The 22,450-nt window shown below is 40.8% G+C and overlaps 1 protein-coding gene across 2 annotated transcripts in view; it reads right to left on the bottom strand.

Annotated features, from left to right (window-relative positions):
* gtdc1 (glycosyltransferase-like domain containing 1) overlaps positions 1-22,450 on the bottom strand; it is a 33,312-nt gene that overhangs the window by 948 nt on the left and 9,914 nt on the right. The window contains exons 5-12 of one of the 2 annotated variants that reach the window (XR_008829076.1): positions 19,756-19,821; positions 17,780-17,905; positions 11,042-11,151; positions 9,421-9,565; positions 4,598-4,668; positions 4,381-4,472; positions 3,319-3,575; positions 1-3,227 (exon numbers count right to left, since the gene is read on the bottom strand). The exon at positions 1-3,227 is cut by the window's left edge and continues 948 nt beyond it. Coding sequence is in view for 1 of the 2 variants with exons in the window: in XM_056389835.1 (XP_056245810.1) it covers positions 3,501-3,575; positions 4,381-4,472; positions 4,598-4,668; positions 9,421-9,565; positions 11,042-11,151; positions 17,780-17,905; positions 19,756-19,821 (685 nt within the window). In the remaining variant the exon portion in view is untranslated. Of the gene's footprint in view, positions 3,576-4,380; positions 4,473-4,597; positions 4,669-9,420; positions 9,566-11,041; positions 11,152-17,779; positions 17,906-19,755; positions 19,822-22,450 lie in introns of both variants that reach the window. The other variant, XM_056389835.1, reaches the window with a different exon arrangement.

The raw sequence follows: 22,450 nt of genomic DNA, 5'->3' as shown, positions 1-22,450 counted from the left end.
CAGCAGCAGGCCACAGCGACATCCAGCATCAACTAAAAGCAGCTAACGCTAGCAGCTAATGACAGTGTAAACAGGACATTAGCAAATTGAGCTACTAGCAAGGCTAATGTCCACCATTGACCGTCACTGAGGTTCAGCAGAGACCAGAACGTTTGACGCTCATGTCGGTTGAAGAACAGGAACTGGTGAACACATGAACTTCACAGTGACATAATGCTAACTCAGCTGCTGCTGACGAGCTGCCGGCAGAGCAGCAGGTCCGTCGGACGTCAGGAGGACCCGGGTGTATCGGCACCAACACCTCGTCTCTCTGGGTGTTTGTGTGTCTGTCTGAGTGTTTGGTGCTGGAGGTGTTGTTGCTACAATCAGAGCTGTGCAGAGCCGTCAGACTGAAACCAGCTTCACTCCTGAAGCGTGAAATTAATGTCGCTGTTCTTTGTTGATAATCCAACAGTTTTCAGAAAAGCCTCAAACCAAACTGCTTTTCTTCCACTTTCATACATTTCTCTGTTCTTCCTCTTCTTCTGTGACTCTGTCAGCTGGAATATTAAAGCTCCATTTGTTCACAAACGCCGTGAAACAACATTTCACCCTGAAATTTAAACTTACAAAAGCCTTTGATTGAATTATGTTTAAACAGAGGTTTTAATGGCTTCACTGTCCAACCACATGAAGACATATCTACATTTCATGTTGATGTTTCACATTTCCCTAAAATGTAACGAAACACAGCTGATGACAAAATGAAAAACATTTATAATCTTTTCTAATGAGTTTGATTTGGTGCCAGTTCTCCCCCTTCCATTTATTCTTATTCATCAGTATAATTACTATTAATATCTGAATTCATTTTTAATACATGGTCTCATAACCTTAAATATGTGGACAGTGTCGGAGTCATGAAGAAAGAAGATTCTCATCTCTGCAGAACTTCATAGAGAATCATCCTGTTTCCAAGTTTCCTTCAGTTTCACAGTAAAACATGATGATACACTGCAGACAGGAAGTGATCACAGCTGATCACAGCTGCTGGTAATGAGACAGTCTGACTCCATGCAAACTGATACAGGAGGAGAAACAGGTCTGAAACTGAAGCTCAGTGTAAGTCACTGACTCATGGAAACATTAAACATCCAGGGTCTGAAACTTTACATCTGATCATAAAAAACATTTGATGTAAAATTGTCCAAAAGACTTTGTAGAAAACATAATTAATTACACAGATATTAAATATATGGTCAGAGACTGAACTGGCCACAAACAGCAGAGACATGTATAAGAGGGTGGGGGCTGGATATGAATGAAAATGAAATCCCGTGTACCGAGTGTCAGTGAACGTGTCAGAGGACAGTCAGTGTCTCCGTGTTGAGGCTGAGTTCAGAGAGCAGGTCTCAGCTCCAGGCCTCAGGTCACTGATTCAGCTGCTGCAGAGACACAAACATCTCACGCACAAACAAGCTGCTGTGACTTTATCCGTGACCCCAGGCCACAGAGTAAAAGGCTTTAATTACAGCAGAGAGCGACTCACTGAGGCTACGCATCAGAGGACAGATCCACAGAGACAGCAGCCGGAGAGTCAGACTGAGCGCGCTCAGACGAGTCCTCCGACACCACGTCCTCGACCTGCAGCTCCGTCCACACACATATTAACAGGCCAATGAAAAGCTTTAATGCCTCTGTGTTTTATAGACTCTGCTGTAAAAACTTTATTTGCAGCGTGTTGTTCTGGAGGTTTATGATGTCATCGGGTCATGACCTGAACCAGTCTGGTGCTACTGCACTTCATATTTACAAACAGTTTACTTTATTTATATTTTATTTCATCGATCAGTGACATCATAAAGTCAGAATTTATTTTAAAATTTAGAGCTGGACCATCCATCAAATAGAAATATACATATTTCATATAGGTTCAGGTTTCTAATATTTTTATTTGAGACTTTGTATCTTGTTTTTTCACTTAAAACTATAATTTTCAACGATTTTCCACTTAATGTTTTTAATTTGTCAAATTTATCACATGATTAAAGTTGAAGCCGTGAAGGGACAGAACCTGTCGGCTTATTGTGAAGAAATGTGACCTGTTCAGCCATGGTGGCGCTGTCGTTAAGGCCACGCCCCCTTGCACTGTGAGTCTGACTGACTTGAGATTTGACTGAAGTTTTCCATGTATACTGATGATGATGAAACGTGAAATTTTTTTTAGTTTTATTTACAATTAAGTTTCATAAAATCTAAAGTATCAAATAATTTTGACAAACCAAAGTATTTTTATCATGTGTAACTTTATTTTTTCTTAGCAGAAATGACAATTACATGATTTTCTACATCATAGTTTAAGTATCTTTTATTTTCTGTTATCACATTTTTTGTTTCAGTACCGAAGAATCATTTTTGACGTTTTTACCTAATAGCTTAATTATTTTAATTTACCTGTTAATTTAGAAATTTACCAGCTGCAAAAGTGTGATTGGTAAATTCTATTTATTAGGTCATTTTGACTTTATCATATTATTGTATTTGTAATGTGTATTTTCGTCTGATTCACTGGTTTTTAATAGATTCTTGTCACTTTGCAGGAATGTGCTGACACATCACTTTGTCTTTGTTAAATTAACAATTAATTTTGTTATTAGACAAAAGTTTGTTAATAAAAGACAAAAATGTTTCAAGCTCCGTAACATTTTTTTTTTGTTGTTTTTTTAAATCAGACCTTTTTGTGTTGTCATAAATTAACTTCCATAAACAATTTCAGCTCTTTTCTTCTCACATGCTGTGACTCGTTATAGTACACTATTTATTAAATGACTGATCTGTGTAATATTTCATCTTTTTTCTTCCATAAATATTATTAGTTATTTATTGATCAGATATAGATTAGGATTACAGCCTCATGAGGAGGTTGATGTTAATAAAAGGAGCTGCAGGTCTGATCCCGTTTTAATAACGGACTGGATAAAGTCATAATAAAGTTACATGTTGCTCATGTGTGATGTGCTGTCATCTCCTTGGTAACAAACGTCTGTAGATCCACTTGATGAGTTAATTGGTTGCAGGCCTGAACCTGGCAGCTCAGGTGGAGCAGCAGACGGACCCGGCTCCTGGACCCGGCTCCTGGACCCGGCTCCTGGACCCGGCTCCTGGCTGCCACTCAGTCCGTGTGGTGAAGACCAGAAACACAACAAAGGATAAAAATGGATCCAGGCGGATATATGAGGTGGCACTGCCTGTGGAAACATGAAAGCTATTACACTTTAAACCCCCCCCCCCCCCAAACCACACACATAAAAGGGAGTTCTGCTCGACGGGGACATTTACAGGTCCAGACTTGGCGTCTCCAGCTCGGCAGACGGAGCTCAGAGGTGCCCGAGACGCTTGGCCTGGACGTCACCGCCGCTTTTTGCGGGACGTGGCGTCGAGTCAGGCATGATGAAGACTCCAAACCTCCAAACATCCAACGCTCATGAACTCAAGTCTCAGTGTCCTGGTCCGTAGTGCGTTCAGGGACATGAGTCTGCCAGCAGAGTCTTAAAACGATCCTTCAGACGGGTCCAGGAGAAGGAGGAGGTGTCGACCTGCACAACAGAAGAATCATTTCACACACACTGAACATGTATTTATGAGTAATCAGTTCAACATGTGTGAGATCTGCAGTTCGCATGGACCTGAGCACAGCTCCCCCCACAATCCTCACACTTCTCCATGTTTCTAGTGTTTATGTGAAAAGTCATCTCAGAAAATTTAACTGACACAGTTTTATTCAACAGTCTGGTGTTAGAGTGAATTGGTCTGAAGTGATGTCACCAACCTGTTTCATCTTTTCAGTAAAGTATAAATTTGATTCTTCATCAGAAAGATCCAGGAACAAAAACAAGTCGACAGACTCATTTTACACACAAGTTACTGTATGTTTTTATTACTTATAATAAGCAGTAGCATGATCTCCAGTTAGCACAGAGTTAGCTGAGAGTTAGCACAGAGTTAGCACAGTTAGCTTCTAGCTGAGCAAACCTCCCATTCAAAACGTAAGTTCAGTTTATTTTTGTTTTGATGAAGAAAAACTACAGAATCAAAAGCCACGTTTGATAAAAAAGTTCAGTGTGAATCTGGTTTGATATTATTCGATCATAAAACTCACCTGAAGGGATAAAACGTGTTTTTGAAATTAAAATGTGGGTTCAGCCTCACAAACTGAATTTACAGATTTTAAACATTTTAGAAAACAACTGTATTTTTCTAAAATGCTGAACTACTGATTTAAAAAAGCATTTCCTACATTTCCTTCAAATCATCTGATGAAATGCATTATGGGAAATGCAGTGTTTTTGGATGAAAAGATTTGACACAAATTTTAATTAAATCAAAATTCTTTGTAGTTACCTTGACGACATGTCTGCGGGCGACGTCCGGCCTCCTGCAGAGTCCCTGCAGCCGTTTACACAGCTGCTCAGGCGTGGAGTACAGGTACTCTGCTGCATGAAGAACACAGCAGAAGAAGAAACCACTGTAACCAGTAAATAATCACCTGACTCTGAACTGGGCCAAATGGTTCAGTACTAACGTGTCCAGTATGACACCGACCTGTAACATTTATTACCTGGGAATATTTCAGGATAAACTAAAGCTTTGGGACACAGAGGAAAACAGCCACAGTGAACAGCCTCCAACCTGTCAACACATGAACAGACAACAAACCATCATCACCATGGAAACATTCAGACAGTTGTACATACAGGTGCAGGACTGAGACCATGTCCGCTCAGGCTCTGTGTTTTCACCTAACTGTTGGACAGTCAGTACAAACACTGACTCTGGTCCGACTGGACTATTAATTTGGCAGGAAATAGGTCACTGTTGGCCTTTTTATCTAATGTGTTAAAACAGCTTATAAATGATTTATAAAGTGTGAACAAGTTCATTAATTAACTAGTTATAAACCACTCATTAACCCTTTATAAGTGGAGTGTTATTGTGAAGTGGAACTGATAAACTTTCCAGAGCCGATACAGTGTGAGGACAACTTTCATTAAAAGTGATTTTCTCTCAGTGACAGCTGAAGTGAAGACGGTTCATGACCTCCAAACACCAGAGGACACAAAATATATAATATGATATGAAATGATAATTGTGAGGGAGATGCAGAGTCTCATCACTGGTCTGGACTGACTGGTCTCATCCAGACCTGCAACCAAGACCACCGCTGTCAGTGTGTGTGTGTGTGTGTGTGTGTGTGTGTATGCTGAAGAGAAAACAGCAGCTTCACACCTGCATCAGGTGAGTCAGACTGTTAAACATTAGTGAGTCAGTGTGAGTCGTCATGACAACCAGGACTGATTGAACTCATGTTACCTATTTAAATATTTTGCAGCTACTTGATGAATAATTGAGGACTGTTCACACTCACACGTTCATATTTAAACAGCTGATCTGACTCATTCACTGGATTTCATCAGAACCAAGAACCTGATGGAACCCGGCACTGAGCAGGACCTCAGTCCTGATGGGTCCTGGTCTGGAGGTCCGACTCCTGAGCCTCTGATCAGGATTATTGAGGTCAGTTCAGTTCGCTGGTCTGATAAGAGTTAATGTTTCGTTAATGATCCGATCTTTAACTGGATGAGTTCATCGTCACTGTGGGGCAGAAACACTGACATCATGATTAATCAGTTTAACTCATTAACGAGTGGAGGATCAAAGTCTGCAGCACCTCAGCTCCACACACACACAAACGAACATTCAGCTCCACACAAACGAACATTCAGCTCCACACACATGAACATTCAGCTCCACACACACGAACATTCAGCTCCACACACATGAACATTCAGCTCCACACACACACAAATATTCAGCTCCACACACATGAACATTCAGCTCCACACACATGAACATTCAGCTCCACACACACACAAATATTCAGCTCCACACACACGAACATTCAGCTCCACACACATGAACATTCAGCTCCACACACACACACAAATATTCAGCTCCACACACATGAACATTCAGCTCCACACAAACGAACATTCAGCTCCACACACACGAACATTCAGCTCCACACACATGAACATTCAGCTCCACACACACGAACATTCAGCTCCACACACATGAACATTCAGCTCCACACACACACAAATATTCAGCTCCACACACATGAACATTCAGCTCCACACACATGAACATTCAGCTCCACACACACGAACATTCAGCTCCACACACACACGAACATTCAGCTCCACACACACGAACATTCAGCTCCACACAAACGAACCTTCAGCTCCACACACACGAACATTCAGCTCCACACAAACGAACCTTCAGCTCCACACAAACGAACATTCAGCTCCACACACATGAACATTCAGCTCCACACACACGAACATTCAGCTCCACACAAACAAACATTCAGCCCCACACACACACACACACACACGAACATTCAGCTCCACACAAATGAACCTTCAGCTCCACACACACACACACTAACATTCAGCTCCATACAAACAAACCTTCAGCTCCACACACACACACACACACACACTAACATTCAGCTCCACACAAACAAACCTTCAGCTCCACACACACACACTAACATTCAGCTCCACACAAATGAACCTTCTGCTCCACACACACACGAACATTCAGCTCCACACACACTAAACATTCAGCAACACACACACGAACATTCAGCTCCACACACACACGAACATTCAGCTCCACACACACACGAACATTCAGCTCCACACACACACACAAAAATTCAGCTCCACACACACACAAACATTCAGCAACACAAAAGAACATTCAGTTTCACACACACACGAACATTCAGCTGAACACACACGAACAGTCAGCTCCACTCACACAAAGATGTTTCTACTGTTTCTACGAGAGATCGTTATTAAACCGTCTGTGAGAGTCTAAGCTAAAGAGAAAGCTAAAGAGAAAAGTTCTGTTATTATGTCGACCTGAGCTGAACCTTTTATTTTGTCAACCCAAACTGAAGCTTTTATTTTGTTAACCTGAGCTGTTGCCAGAGATCCTTATGCCATGTTACACATACTACAACTGTTAATATGAAAACTAGTCTCAGATAATTTTCTTTTAATTTTTTTGATAATGTAAAGCTTAACATGCAAACGCTGGTGGCTAAAACTGTTACAGGTATTAGCTGAACTGAGGTTCACAATCTTTATTGTGCTTCAACAGAATGCCCACATTAACATGTTTTCAGGTAACATCTTAATATGACAGAAATGAGAAAATAACCTCCGTCACAGTTAGCAGGTCAAAATCATCATGTTTTATATGTAATGTCTATGAAAATATCAGTCCTTTAACATGGCAGCTCTGCTAACTTAGCTTAGGCTCAGGTGTGCTTTGAACATTTAGATATTAGCGTGACAAAAGGCTAAAGGTTAGCATGATAAAATGCTGATATTAGTATTTCATCATGTTTACAGATGGTAACATTTTATTATGTCACACTTAACATTAGCTTGTTAAAAAAATGTTAGCCTGGGGGTATGCTAATGTTAGCGTATATTATTTTATGGAATATTCACCTCTGAATAAAAACAGACGCTGTGACTTTAGTTGTAGTCTTAACACAGACGATGTTTCCGAACATTAATGTGTTTTAATCTGACACGTTAACGGTGAGTCAAGAAAACACTGAGCACCACAGAAGAAGAACAGAACCTGATCTCCATGTGAACACTGAAGCATTAAAACATTTCTCCATGAAAACCTTCAGACTGTGACTGAGGTTCAGCAGAGCTCTGTGGGGGGCTGAGGGTCTGGTCCCTCCTGGTTCTGGATCAAAGACAAACACAAACACGACTCCCCCCTCAGGGACGACACTTCTTCTTCTCTCTGCCATAATTAGCTCCTGATTTGTTATCACAGGGAGGGAACAGTGAGAGGTCTGCACTCATTACACAGAGAATACTCTGACTGTTACTATGGTTATTATTTATATCAACACTGAGGACACTTCACTGATACTGTCTTCATGGACATTGTCTTCACTGAGGACACTGTCTCTGTCTTCACTGTCTTTCTTCACTGACACTGTCTCTGTCTTCACCGAAGACTCTGTCTTTATTGTCTGAAGGACACTGAAGTAAAGAAATCTGATCTGTTTGTTTGTTTGTTTGTTTTCTTCAAATAATGACCAAACTGAATCTACATCTGCTGTCAATTCATTAACACTAGCATGGAATGCTAACATGCTAATGTCTTATGACTTTAACATGCTCCTATGCTACATGTTAGTATGTTCCCCAGTGGACCGTGTGTCCCGGACTAAGGAGACCGCTGCAGTGAAAGGGGTAATGAAAATAAACATTGGCATGGTAACATGCTAATGTTAGCATGCTAACAAGATGACATGCTAAATGATACAGAATTTTTGTTCTAATTAAATAATATTATAAAATGTTAGAAAGTTAATTATCTGTGGGTATCTTAGCATTAAATGCTAACTTGCTAACACGGTCACTAAGCAGACTGATGAGGATCATGAATCTGTCTGAATTCATCATGAACCAGTTCAGGTCTGAACTGTGGATAAAAACGGAGTCTCCATCAGCTACAAACACGTCTGACATGAATCAAGTGAAGATCAGACGCTCACATCAGAGCTGTTTGATTGGCTGTGCCTCAGAGAGCCGAGCATTTGATTGGTTGTTGTTGTCCAGCCTGCAGCTCAGATCCACCTGACCGGGACTGAGATCAGAGAGTCAGCCTCAGAGTCCAGGTGACTGAAGTCTGAGCTGAAGGCGGATTCACATCCAAACAAACAGCAAGGTCACACCTGCAGGACCATACAGGACCATACATGACTACACAGGACCGTGCTGGACTCTGCCAGGTCTCTCTTTTAAACAACACCTTGATCTGAAGAGACCACCTGATGAAACAGTCACTGCAGTGTGAGGAGCACTGAGGTTTCTCACAGACACCGGAGCTGCAGTAACGAAGTGGATCACTAATTCATGTAAACCATGTGTTTTTGTGGGTTTGAAGAAGCGTTTTTTATTTTTAACTTAAACCTTCAAGATCTGCACAGAAACACTTTGTTCTCTTTTCTTTCACCTTCCACTCTTTGTGATCGGCTTTTTTTAAACCATTAATCGATTAAATCACAAAAATAATATCAGATTCATCAATAATGAAAATAATGGTTAGTTCTACATATGAAACAAAGCACACACACACACACACACACACACACACACACACACAGATATATTTAAGATTTATTTCTTCTTTAAAAATCTGATATTATTTTATTTTGTTATTTTCTGTTTTCATTATTAGAATTCAATTCTTACAGATTTCTGTAACAGGAACAAACATTTCCTCAGTAAATCAAAGTATTGACAGAACGAGTCTCATCATCATGAAACTCACATGGCGACTCCGAAGAACTCGTGGTCGGCGGTGGAGACGACCACGTCGGCCTCACACAGGACTCGGAGGTAGTCGTCTTTACTGGACTGAAAGCCCCAGTTCAGGATGTGAGAGTCCAGCAGACGTCTGGCCTCCGAGAAGATCTCTGCACAACCACAGAAGAAGAAACGCACAGGTGAGACTGTGTCTCCAGGTGACATGAGCTCAGCTGATTCACAGCTGACTGATGAGAGGCCAGCTCAGGTTTCTGTAATAACAAATGTCTCATTTGAATAAGAATAAAAAATGAGTCATTACTTTATATTCATGTCAGAAATATTCAGACGTCAGATGTTGATCTGAAATAAATCGTCTTATAGTCAAGAGTCTGATCTGACTGACGTGATCACAGTCAGCTGTTTCACTGTATCAACAACAACAACAATAACAATAATAATAATAATGATAATAACAATAACAATATTAACAATAATATTAATGATAATAATGATAATAATAACAATGTCAATAATAACAATGTCAATAATATTATTAATAATAATAATAATAATAATAACGACAATAGTAGGAATAATAACAATAATAACAATAATAGTTAATTCTATGAGAGTATCTGGATGTGCATCTGGTGTCAGTTGTATTTCATTCCTGTTATTAATTACAAATAAAATTAGAAATCAAAGAGCTGATGAAGATTCAATTGTAAAGAAGAAGAATTCAACTTTTTAAAATCAAATCCAACATGTCTCACTGTAAATAATGAGAAGGAGAAATGAGATAAAAGTCTTTTTTCAAACAGCTGATGTTTATGAATGTGGACATTTATGAGCGCAGCAGAAAGACAAACAGGTGAGGGGTGAACACGATCAATACTCTGACCCTATTAACAAAATCAAAGTCGATTAAAATTGTCCTAATGTGATTGCCTTCCAGCGCTCATGAAGCTAATCAGGAAATATGAAGCTGGATTTACGGTCAGTGTGTTTATGCTGCAGTAAAACTTTATGTCTCAATATCTCAGAGTGTGTTTGATCAGAGTGTGTTCATTACATTAAAACACACACACACACACACACACACACACACACACACAGTCATTATAGCATCATCAGCTGATGATACACGGTGTGTTTTAACAATTAAAAAGTGTCCTGAGGCTGAGGCAGTGTGACCTCTGACCTCCACATAATGTCATAACACAGACCATCATTTCAATGAAACATGAGGAGTTTTAAAGGTGAGAGAAAAGTCAGAGCAAACTTTGACAACCTGCTGTCTACTGGACTGAGCAGGTCTTCATGGGTCCAGCATCTTGGACCAGATCTGAAACTCATGGCAGAACCTTGACCCACTGAGCATCAATCAGTTATTGACGAGACAAATCCTTGTCATGGGCTCAGATTCTGTCACCATCAATAACTTCAAAGATTAAACACCCATTTAAAAAAAACAACAACTTTGATCCATATGTGAAATCTCTGCTTCAGTCCAGTCCTGATCCAGTCCTCCATGCCACCATAAAGTGACACAAAACCGTCAGCACCGCCATGGACCACAAACCTGCAGCAGCTGGTACAGACTGTGTGTGTGTGTGTGTGTGTGTGTGTGTGTGTGTGTGTACCTGGTACATCAGTGAAGGTCTCTCCAAGCACCGACAGGTGGAAGTGCAGATGTTTGTCCTTCAGTTTCAGCAGCGTGGAGAAGAACAGCTCCGGGTTTTTATCATGTTCCCTTGAAACACAAATTGTTTGTTAGTGACTCTGATATATATACACACACACACACACACACACACACACACACACGCACACACGTGCACACACACGCACACACAAAGGAGGAGTCAGTGCTCCCTGGAGGCCTGTTGGTGAGGGCGCAGCAGGTGGATGAGTTGACGCTCTAAGGTGTTGAGCAGAGGTTTCAGATGATAGTCAGGAACCAGAGAAGCAGGTGTGAGGTTCAAGAGATGTTCAAGAGCTCTCAGAATTCAGAGTGTTACAGAGACAGATGGTGCTGCGTTTAAAGACCGTCAGACACTCAGGTATCAAGATGGAAAGAGAAAACTGTATGAGACAAACTCTAGATTGTTTCATCACCACGGTATCTGGAAAAAATTTGTTCAACACGATAAAAAAATTCATTTAATTTTTGTTGTGTTTTCAGTTTTTATTTTTTATTTTTGTAATTTCACCCTCAGCTCTTTTTATACTCTAAAATACTCTGAATAGTTACACTCAGGACCTTAAGGAAACACATCCCCATTAAAACTTCATTTCCTGTCATCACAACATGAAATCATCATTGTATTTTATTAGGCTTTTATTCTGAAGTTCTGGCTCCAAATGTTTTTCTATCCCTCCAAATGAAGTCACATTCGTCCTGTGGAGCACGTTAGAGCCACTATATTATATTGTATCATGGAGCACTGTGGACCACTGGGATCAATGCATGCAAATAAGATGGTGTGTGTGTGTGTGTGTGTGTGTGTGTGTATGTGCAGAGAACACCTGGATCTAAATTTTTTTTAATTTGTAAAAAAAAACAGTGGCTTTAACAAACTGGGATTTAAAGGGTTAAAATCTAATATTTGGTGGTTATGATCAGGATTAACGAGAGTGTTAATACAGAACACAGCTGATTAATGGAACATGGAAATATTGATGCAACATCAGCTGGGAAACTAATTTTTAATATGAAGCAGGTGATTGTGGGTAAAAAATAGATGATTAATAAATAAACATTATTGACACACTACAGGTGGATTCAGTGTCTTATTTGTTAACGAGCAGATATTTAATGATTATTATCGTTTGATTTTTGCCCTGTAAATGATTGGAGCAGTAGCTGTTAATAAAGCTGTTAATGAAGCTATTATTAATGAAGCTATTGTTAACGAAACTGTTGCTAAAAAAGCTGTAGTTAACGACGTGTTGTTAACAAAGCTGTTAATGAAGCTGTTGTTAATGAAACTGTTATAACAAAGCTGTTAATGAAGCTGTAGTTAACGACGTGTTGTTAATGAAGGTGAGCAGCTGCACACTGACAGTGTGAAGGTCAGGGGGCGGAGCCTGCAGTCAACAGCACCTCGTGGATTTCCTAAGGTGAGGTTTTAGTGAGCAGATTATTTCTTCTCATTTTCAGCTCTCAGCCCGTCGCCCCCCCGGACTCAGATAATTCCCTCATCCCCCCCAAAACCTTTTTAACTCTTCTGTGAGCAGCCAATCCCTCTATTCCCCCAGCGCCGATACAGACAGGACAAAGACAGAGAGAGGGAGATAACCCCCCCCCCCCCAGAGGAGGAGTGGGAGCTAATTACTGGGGGAGGCTCTGACTGTCAGGGTTTTACTCCGTTAAAACAAACTGAAACTGGACTGAAGCTTCTTCCTCCACATGTTGATCTGAAACAATCAGTCGACTCATCGATTAGAAATGATCAGTTATTGGTTCCAGCTGCTGTTCTCTCTGAATGAACGTGTTGATAAAACAAACTTCAAAGCTTCAGCTTCTTTCACCAATGATTGATCTGCTGATTATTTTCTATTGATCAGTCAAAAAGTCAGAAAACTGAAAAACGGCTTCAAATCTTGTGAGACTGAATAAATCTGTGACCAGTCAATAATCAATTATCAGTTAACAGAACATAACTAATGATAAGTGATCCATTTTATTTAAATGTCTCTTCTTCATGAGACGATTTTCTGCTTGTCTGACTGTAAATCAGGAAGTGAACCTGTGTAACCTGAACCATTAATCAGCTGATCAGAAAATAACCAGCTGATTAATCAATAATCAGCTCCATCTGTTTTGAAGGAAACAGATTCAGAATTTAAACCGAGTCGTGACATTTCAGTTTTCATTGGACCAAAGCTCCGACCAATGATTGATCTTATCAATGAATCAGCAATTTATTGTTTACTTATTGATCAATCATTTTGTCTTGATTGATCAGAAACCAGAGGGAAATGTCTAATTTCGTTCTACAGTGTCACTGCTGTCACCTTGGTGCTGCTGATGACATCATCAGATCACCAGCGGATGACATCATCCGATCACCAGCTGATACATCATGACTTAGTTTCATTTGCTCTGATTGGCTCGAGTCTTCCTGCCGGTGTCACGTGACATCATCACCTGTACTGTGATGCATTCATGGTCATCACGTCATTTCCACATGTCTCTGACATGTCTGTATGACTCATATTAAACTGGTCTGAGATCATTTACATGTTTCATTCTTCAGGCTAATTAAATACTGACGATGTGTTCAAGGTCCAGCCTCAGACTGTGGACTTAACTGTTTCACTCTGACACCTCCCCGTCTACAACCATCTCTGTGGTCCTTCATCTTCACCACCATCATCATCATCATCACGGTCCACATGAAGCAGTGTTAGTAATAAACCCAGATGAGCAGAGTAGTGAGCTCATTAATATTCATGAGGGACCAAAAGGAAAAACTGATGGTCTCATTTACTGACGACTCATTGAATATTCTGCTTCATGTGGAACCCAAGAGGTGAGTTATAAATTCAAACACACTGCACTGTAAAATACACTGTACAACACTGCACTGTAAAATACACTGCACAACACTGTAAAATACACTGCACAACACTGCACTGTAAAATAGACTGTACTGCAAAATACACTGTACAACACTGCACTGTACAATACACTGCACTGTAAAATACACTGCACTTTAAAATACACTGTACAACACTGCACTGTAAAATACACTGTACAACACTGCACTGCAAAATACACTGCACTGTAAAATACACTGTACAACACTGTAAAATACACTGTACAACACTACACTGTAAAATACACTGCACTTTAAAATACACTGTACAACACTGCACTGTAAAATACACTGTACAACACTGCACTGCAAAATACACTGCACAACACTGCACTGCAAAATACACTGCACAACACTGCACTGTAAAATACACTGTACAACACTGCACTGTAAAATACACTGTACAACACTGCACTGTAAAATACACTGTACTGTAAAATACACTGTACAACACTGTACTGTAAAATACAGTGTACAACACTGCACTGTAAATACACTGTACTTTTATATACACTGTACAACACTACTATAAATACACTGTACTTTAAAATACACTGTACAACACTGCACTGTAAAATACACTGTACAACACTGCACTGTAAAATACACTGCACAACACTGTAAAATACACTGTACAACACTGCACTGTAAAATACACTGTACAACACTGCACTGTAAAATACACTGCACTTTAAAATACACTGTACAACACTGCACTGTAAAATACACTGTACAACACTGCACTGTAAAATACACTGTACAACACTGCACTGCAAAATACACTGCACAACACTGCACTGTAAAATACACTGTACAACACTGCACTGTAAAATACACTGTACAACACTGCACTGTAAAATACACTGTACTGTAAAATACACTGTACAACACTGTACTGTAAAATACAGTGTACAACACTGCACTGTAAATACACTGTACTTTTATATACACTGTACAACACTACTATAAATACACTGTACTTTAAAATACACTGTACAACACTGCACTGTAAAATACACTGTACAACACTGCACTGTAAAATACACTGCACAACACTGTAAAATACACTGTACAACACTGCACTGTAAAATACACTGTACAACACTGCACTGTAAAATACACTGTACTGCAAAATACACTGTACAACACTGCACTGTACAATACACTGCACTGTACAATACACTGCACTTTAAAATACACTGTACAACACTGCACTGTAAAATACACTGTACAACACTGCACTGCAAAATACACTGCACTGTAAAATACACTGTACAACACTGCACTGTAAAAAAAACACTGTACTGCAAAATACACTGTACAACACTGCACTGTAAAATACACTGTACAATACACTGCACTGTAAAATACACTGTACTGTAAAATACACTGCACTGTAGAATACACTGTAGAATACACTGTACAACACTGTACTGTAAAATACACTGCACAACACTGAACTGTAAAATACACTGTACTGTAAATACACTGTACTGTAAAATACACTGCACTGTAGAATACACTGTAGAATACACTGTACAATACACTGGACAACACTGCACTGTAAAGTACACTGTACTGTAAAGTACACTGTACTGTAAAATACACTGTACAACACTGCACTGTAAATACACTGTACTGTAAAATACACTACAACACTGTACTGTAAAATACAGTGTACAACACTGCACTGTAAATACACTGTACTTTTATATACACTGTACAACACTACTATAAATACACTGTACTTTAAAATACACTGTACAACACTGCACTGTAAATACACTGTACAACACTGCACTGTAAATACACTGTACTTTTATATACACTGTACTATAAATACACTTTACTGTAAAATACACTGTACAACACTGCACTGTAAAAATGTAAAATCTTTATTATTACAGAATCTTTATGTTTGAGGTCAGATGTGCTGAGTGGAGAACATCAGAACACAGAACAGAGAGAACATCAGCTGTTCTACTGTTATGTTGTTACTGATGAACAAACAGCTGCTGAACTTTTCCCTCTTGTACAGAGGACAGATGTCTGATCAATGACAGGATCGATTGATTATCTTGCAGTAGAGAGGTTCAGTTTAAAATTGACTGGACGGAAGAAAATGAAACTGAGCAACATGAATTATTTTCTGAGTGATGAACTGTAAAAAAGCATCAGAGAGCAAATCAAGCCTGATGAATTCAGATGATTTTGACGGTGAAATAAAATCAGAGTGAATTTTCCCTCCACAGACGAACGGCTGCATCTTCACCACCTGCTGTTTGTCGTTTTATTTTTTCTCTTTCAATCAGAGTTTGACTTCAATCCTCTGGAGGTAAAAGCTGATCCTGATCAAGATAAAGCTCTCACACAGATTTAACCTCAGCAACCCCCCCCCACCCCCGGCAGGATGAAGCTCCGGTGCTGCAGCATCTTCACCTGAAACAGCTGTTCACCCTCCCCCCCACCCCCCCCACCCCCGGCAGGATGAAGCTCCGGTGCTGCAGCATCTTCACCTGAAACAGCTGTTCACCCCCCCCCCCCCCCCCACACCCGCCCGAAAAGCAGCAGCAGCAGCAGCAGCAATAAGACGGAGCTGTAATCTGAGGATCCAGGCCACACACAGATTAAACATAAAAACAGATGAAATGGAGAGAAGCTTCAATCAGAGAGATTAACAGAACATCTCTGTGGAAATCCTCCATCCTACCAGAATAAAAGCGGCCTGCTCGTCGCAGCTCTAATCCATCTATGTTTTGCTCAGTTCAGAGCAGATTACATGACGGCTGCTTTTGTTACTGATACAAGAGAAGGTGAAAAACAGAGACGACGCTCCACTTCATGTTCTATAATCTGATTTAAAGCATGTTCAACTCAGGTTTATATAAACATCAGGACTTCTCTCTCAGAGGATTAAAACACCATCATGTCTTTACACAATGTTTTCATATTTAAATGAATATATGTACCTGTATCTTTTGACTCTTCTTTATTTTTGGAATTGAAGGATTTGTTCATTTTCTAGTGACTTAAATCACAGTCTTCACAGATTACAACCTTATAAACAGTTTGATTTTATTATATTATGACATATTTGTAAATTGCATCTATATATTCATAATGTCAGGGCAACTTTTGTTGTTACAATGTTGTTTGATGTTGTTATTGTAAATTATGGCAGGACTCGTATTCTCATTTTAAAACAACTAAAATGACATCATCACTTTCCAACTTGATTTTCTTTTTATATCTCATCATGACTTTTCATATGAAATTCATAATACATTTTTTTATGTTTTCTTAAATCACATATTTATAAAAGTACATTTTTTATATTTTAACATATTACAATGAATAAATATTTTTTAATATGACTTAAAACTGTTTTCATGTAAATTACTTTAAATTTTTTTTTTAAGTATATTTTTTGGGGCTTTTTATGCCTTTATTGGACAGTGTAGTGGAGAGAGACAGGAAACGGGGAGGCAGAGAGAGGGGGAATGACATGCAGCGAAAGGCCGTCTGATGCGGGATTCGAGCCGAGGCCGACTGCAGCCTCTACACATGGGGCGCCTGCTTAGACCACACGTGGGCCACACGACGCCCCAGTTACTTTTAATTTTAACAATGATTTTTATTGAGAATGATTTTAAATTTTATGAATGTTGATTTTATATAATATAAATCAACATTTCTTACGAAGTCTGTGTGACCTGAACGCATCATGTGACTGACAGCGGGAACCACGTCTCTGTTCCTCTAAGGAATCGAACTCACCACCTGTGAGGCCAGACGATATGCAGAGGTCTGACCCGGTCCTCAGAGTCCTCCTCAGGAACAGGGTTCTGGTCTGGTCTGGGTTCGGAGGTGGACTGATGTGGATCCTGCTGATGCTCCTCACACCTGTCGGAGTCAGAACGACATCCATCAACAAACGAGTGGACTTCAAGAAAATAAGTTTATTATTATTATTATTATTATATTATCGGTCTATTAACAACTCAGTTTTTTACTCAAATAAAACCACTTTCTTTAGATGTTTAACATCTTTTATAATAATAAGGATCTTTTTTTAATCTTTTCTCACTTTGTGAAATGGATCTCATCATTTTAAGATTCATTTTAAAAGGTTAATTATTTAAGAGAAAAACCTAAAAGCTGTTCTGTAACACAGTAACCAATGACTGCACTGAAATGACTCCTGACCTATTAGGATGCAAGACAGTGACATCACCTGCAGCTGTAGGTGAGTCTGCAATATTCAAACCTTCTGACGTCTTTGTTTCTAAAGAACTGAACTTAAGACCGCAGCTAGAATTGTTACTAAGTCAAGAAAATTTGACCATATTAAACCGATTTTAGCCTCCCTTCATTGGCTTCCTTTCAGACTTTAAGGTGCTTTTGATGGCATATAAGGTTCTACATGGACTTGTTCCTTCATACCGGTCTGATCTGCTTAAAACCTTATACTCCAGATCGTGCTCTTCGATCCCAGAGTTAAAGAGACGTCTGCTGGCTGCAGAGCCTTTTCCTCTCGGTTCCTCTGCTCTGGAACAACCTCCCTGCTGACATCAGACTGTCTGACTCCGTTCAGACTTTTAAATCTAAACCTAAAATGTATTTTCATGCCTTAACTTTCAGTTAGCTTCTTATTCTTTTACAGACCCAGGCTCTGTACCTGTTGACATCCTACCACCAGCAGGTGGGCCTCAGTCTCAATAAACCAGTAAACTCAGTACACCATAGTCCAGGTTGTCATGCCGACGAGATCACATAAACTTTTGGATAAATCACTGCATCATTTTAAATGTTTGTTTTTTCCCTCAAGCACATGAAGCTCCCAGGCTGAGTGCCTCTTTCTCCCTTCTCCTTTTCCTCCCTGTTCCACCCTGCAGCTCCACCCTGTTCCTACCTACAGCTCCTCCCTGTTCCACCCTGCAGCTCCACCCTGTTCCTACCTGCAGCTCCTCCCTGTTCCACCCTGTTCCTACCTGCAGCTCCACCCTGTTCCTACCTACAGCTCCTCCCTGTTCCACCCTGTTCCTACCTGCAGCTCCTCCCTGTTCCACCCTGTTCCACCCTGCAGCTCCTCCCTGTTCCACCCTGTTCCTACCTGCAGCTCCTCCCTGTTCCACCCTGTTCCTACCTGCAGCTCCTCCCTGTTCCACCCTGTTCCTACCTGCAGCTCCTCCCTGTTCCTACCTGCAGCTCCTCCCTGTTCCTCCCTGCAGCTCCTCCCTCCTCCAGAGCTGCAGAGTCTGGACTTGCAGCTGCAAACCAGCTACTGCTCCATGATCCTGTTTCACACCTGCTGCTGAACCTGCTCAAATTACTATAATTAATAATGATTATTACTAATGTTATTAGCTGTCATTACTACTGTTATCAGTAGGAGCACTACAGTTGCCACTACATAACTATCGCTGTTACTGCTGCTTCTGTCACTATAATTAATATTGTTATCCCTGTACGTTCTCTCTCTCTCTCTGCTCGAGGTTTCTGCCTCTTTAAAGGAAGTCTTTCCTTTTCATCCGTTAGGTCTTTGTAAATAATATAAAGAGAAGGTCTAGACCCGCCCTGTGTGCAAAGAGCTTTCAGATAACGTATGTTGTGAATTGGCGCTATACAAATAAAAGTTGACTTGACTAAGACCTCCAGAAACCCAGATACAGTGCGTCAGTGTGGAGTATAACCTTCACAATAATAAACCCGTCTCCTGTTGTGGAGGGTGAAAAGATGTGAGGTGTGTTCACCGTGGAGTCTGAGGTTCCTCAGGTCTGTTCTGCTGCTGGAGGACCAGTTTGGGTTTGGGCAGCAGCCTGAAAACAACAAGAAGAGGAAGAAGAAATCAGTCAACAACTGCAGATCGACACAGCAGCTTCCAACTCTCCTGAACGCCCCTGAATGCCTCATCACCACTGATGGATCTACAACATGATTCATGAGGAAGATCAGATCTACGAGGACCGAGGACCGGACCAGACCAGACTGTCAGTGTCTGAAGGTTTTCATCAACAGACCCGATGTTCCAGACTCCAGAGTCCAGACAATCAAGTCCCTCTTCAGGTTCAAGCCTGAAACATTTTGGGTCTTAGAACATTTTCAGAGAAAAGACTTAATCTCTCAGTCAGAGTCCAGAGTCAAGACCAACGACTTAAATCAAGTCTTCATCCATTCAGTCTCAGGCTCAGGACCAGGACCAGGACCAACAAGTTTCACCCTTTCCCTGTTTCACCTTCACAGTTGAACATTTCCAGTGAGGATGAAGGAGGTTGTTCTGAGGTAAAACAGCTCGTTATGTTAATGAGCGTCACCTGAGGCAGAATTATTATATCTGTTATTATCAGATCAAAGAGACGCTGCTGGTCCTGAGGACAGACACTCCGCTTCAACAGAGAGAAGAGGAAGAGAGACAATCATCACATGACTTTAAAGAATAAAGACGAGGGGCGTCCCATATGTAGAGGCTATAGTCCGAGGTTCGAGTCCTGCATCAGACGAGCCCTTTACTGCATGTCATTCCCCCTCTCTCTGCCTCCCCGTCTCCTCTCTCTCTACTGTCCTGTCAATAAAGACACAAAAGCCCAAAAATATAAATAAATAAATAAAGAGTAAAGACGATTTAAAGAAACGAGACGTGGAAAAACAACAAAACTTTAACATGAAATAAAAACAAAGACGCTGAGATGAGGACGTGAAGACATGAAGGACAAATATATGGAGACAGTGTGAAGACAGTAGGACAATACAGGACTATGACATTAAGACATTAAGACATTGAGACATCTGGACAGAGACATTCAGTCATAAAAACAAAGACATTTAACCACTGAAAGATGAACAAGGAGACAGACTTCACCACATGGAGACAATAACAAGACGTGGAGACACAGACACTGAACAAGACTCCAGGAAGACAGGTGGACAATCAGACAGACAGATTAACAGACAGTTCACAGTTGATGTAACACGGATGGACGGCCGTGGTCACGGCGATGTCTCTGCTTCGAGGCCTCTGGGAAAACGTGATTCAATAATCCATTTTAGAAATTAGATGTTTGACTGGAGGCAATAAAAACATGTGGGGGGGGGGGGGGGGGGCAATTATCTTATTGATAAATCAACAGTAATCTGTGTGATGACCTCACCTCTGAGTCTGATTAAACATGAAGAGATGAAGGTCACAGCTCCATTTACTTTAGACCATTTAATCACAAGAGGCTGGAGACCAGAGTGCAGGAGAGACCAGCAGAGACCTGCAGAGACCAGTTCAGACCTGCAGAGACCAGGTCAGACCTGCAGAGACCAGTAGAGACCAGAAGAGACCTACAGAGAGCAGCAAACACCAGGTCAGACCTGCAGAGACCTGCAGAGACCTGCATAGACCAGCAGGGAACCACAGAGAAGGACCAAAGTCCTGATCAGTCCTGGTCTGAGTCTCGTCGTTTAAAGGAGTGTCTGGACCACAACATGAGGTTATTTAAGATTCATAAGGACGGAAAACTGTGACATCAGGAGGATTATTCTCAGACCAGAGAAGAAGAAGAGTCTGGTCCTGATCAGGATTAACAATGACCAATCAATAAAGATTTGAATCACATCTCTAAACTCCAGAGACACCAACACATGCAGCTCAGGAAACAGTCAGACAGACCCAGCAGCTGTCCAGAGGCTAACGTTAGCTTCTTCAGGCTAACAACATTAGCCTCTTTAGGCTAACATTGACTTGTTAGGCTAATGTTAGCTTGTTATGGCTAAAATAGCTTGTTAAGGCTTTTTTTTAAACAAGCTAGCTTAACAAGCTACCATTAGCTGGTCCCATATTAGCTTGTTAAGCTAATACCATGAATAACCAGTCTTCACAGAGACCCAAATAAGGGGCCCAAGACACTCTATGTCAGAACCAAGACCTGGTCCTACACAGACCCATGATGATAGGATGACCAGATCCTGACCAGTGGATAATTAGACCTGATCCTGAGGCGACCTGAAGAAACTTTAATGTCTAATCTACAGACTTAAGACCTGCTGCAACAGAGCTGGACCCACCTGGATCCAAAACACCCACGGAGACCTCAAACAAACAAAACCAGAATGGAGCAGACGGAGAGGAGATCCATCATCATCAGACTGGATCAGATCCCGGTCTACGGCAAACCAGCAGAGTCCGACAGCTGCACAAAGACCAAACAGCCTGAGCAGAAAAGAAGAAAAGGCTGAGTCTGACTCAGACACCTGCTGGTCACGTGAGTCCACATCGATGTGGTCTCGGACTGAAGTCAGCGTCGGCCTGATGGATGGGATGTCTTTGTGTCCCGCTGCAGGTCTCTGCCGGCTCGGGTCAATCACTATTAGATTACAAAAGTCCACCAGTCAAAGGCAGATTGATAGATGGAGACAACAAACACCCAGAACACAAAGAGAGGGGTGGGGGGGTTCAGCATTCAC

Source organism: Seriola aureovittata, chromosome 11 (genome assembly GCF_021018895.1).
Source record: "Seriola aureovittata isolate HTS-2021-v1 ecotype China chromosome 11, ASM2101889v1, whole genome shotgun sequence".
NCBI classification, from domain to species: Eukaryota; Metazoa; Chordata; class Actinopteri; order Carangiformes; family Carangidae; genus Seriola; species Seriola aureovittata.
Note: the sequence above shows the minus strand (reverse complement) of the source record. Positions and strands in the feature narration are given on the sequence as shown.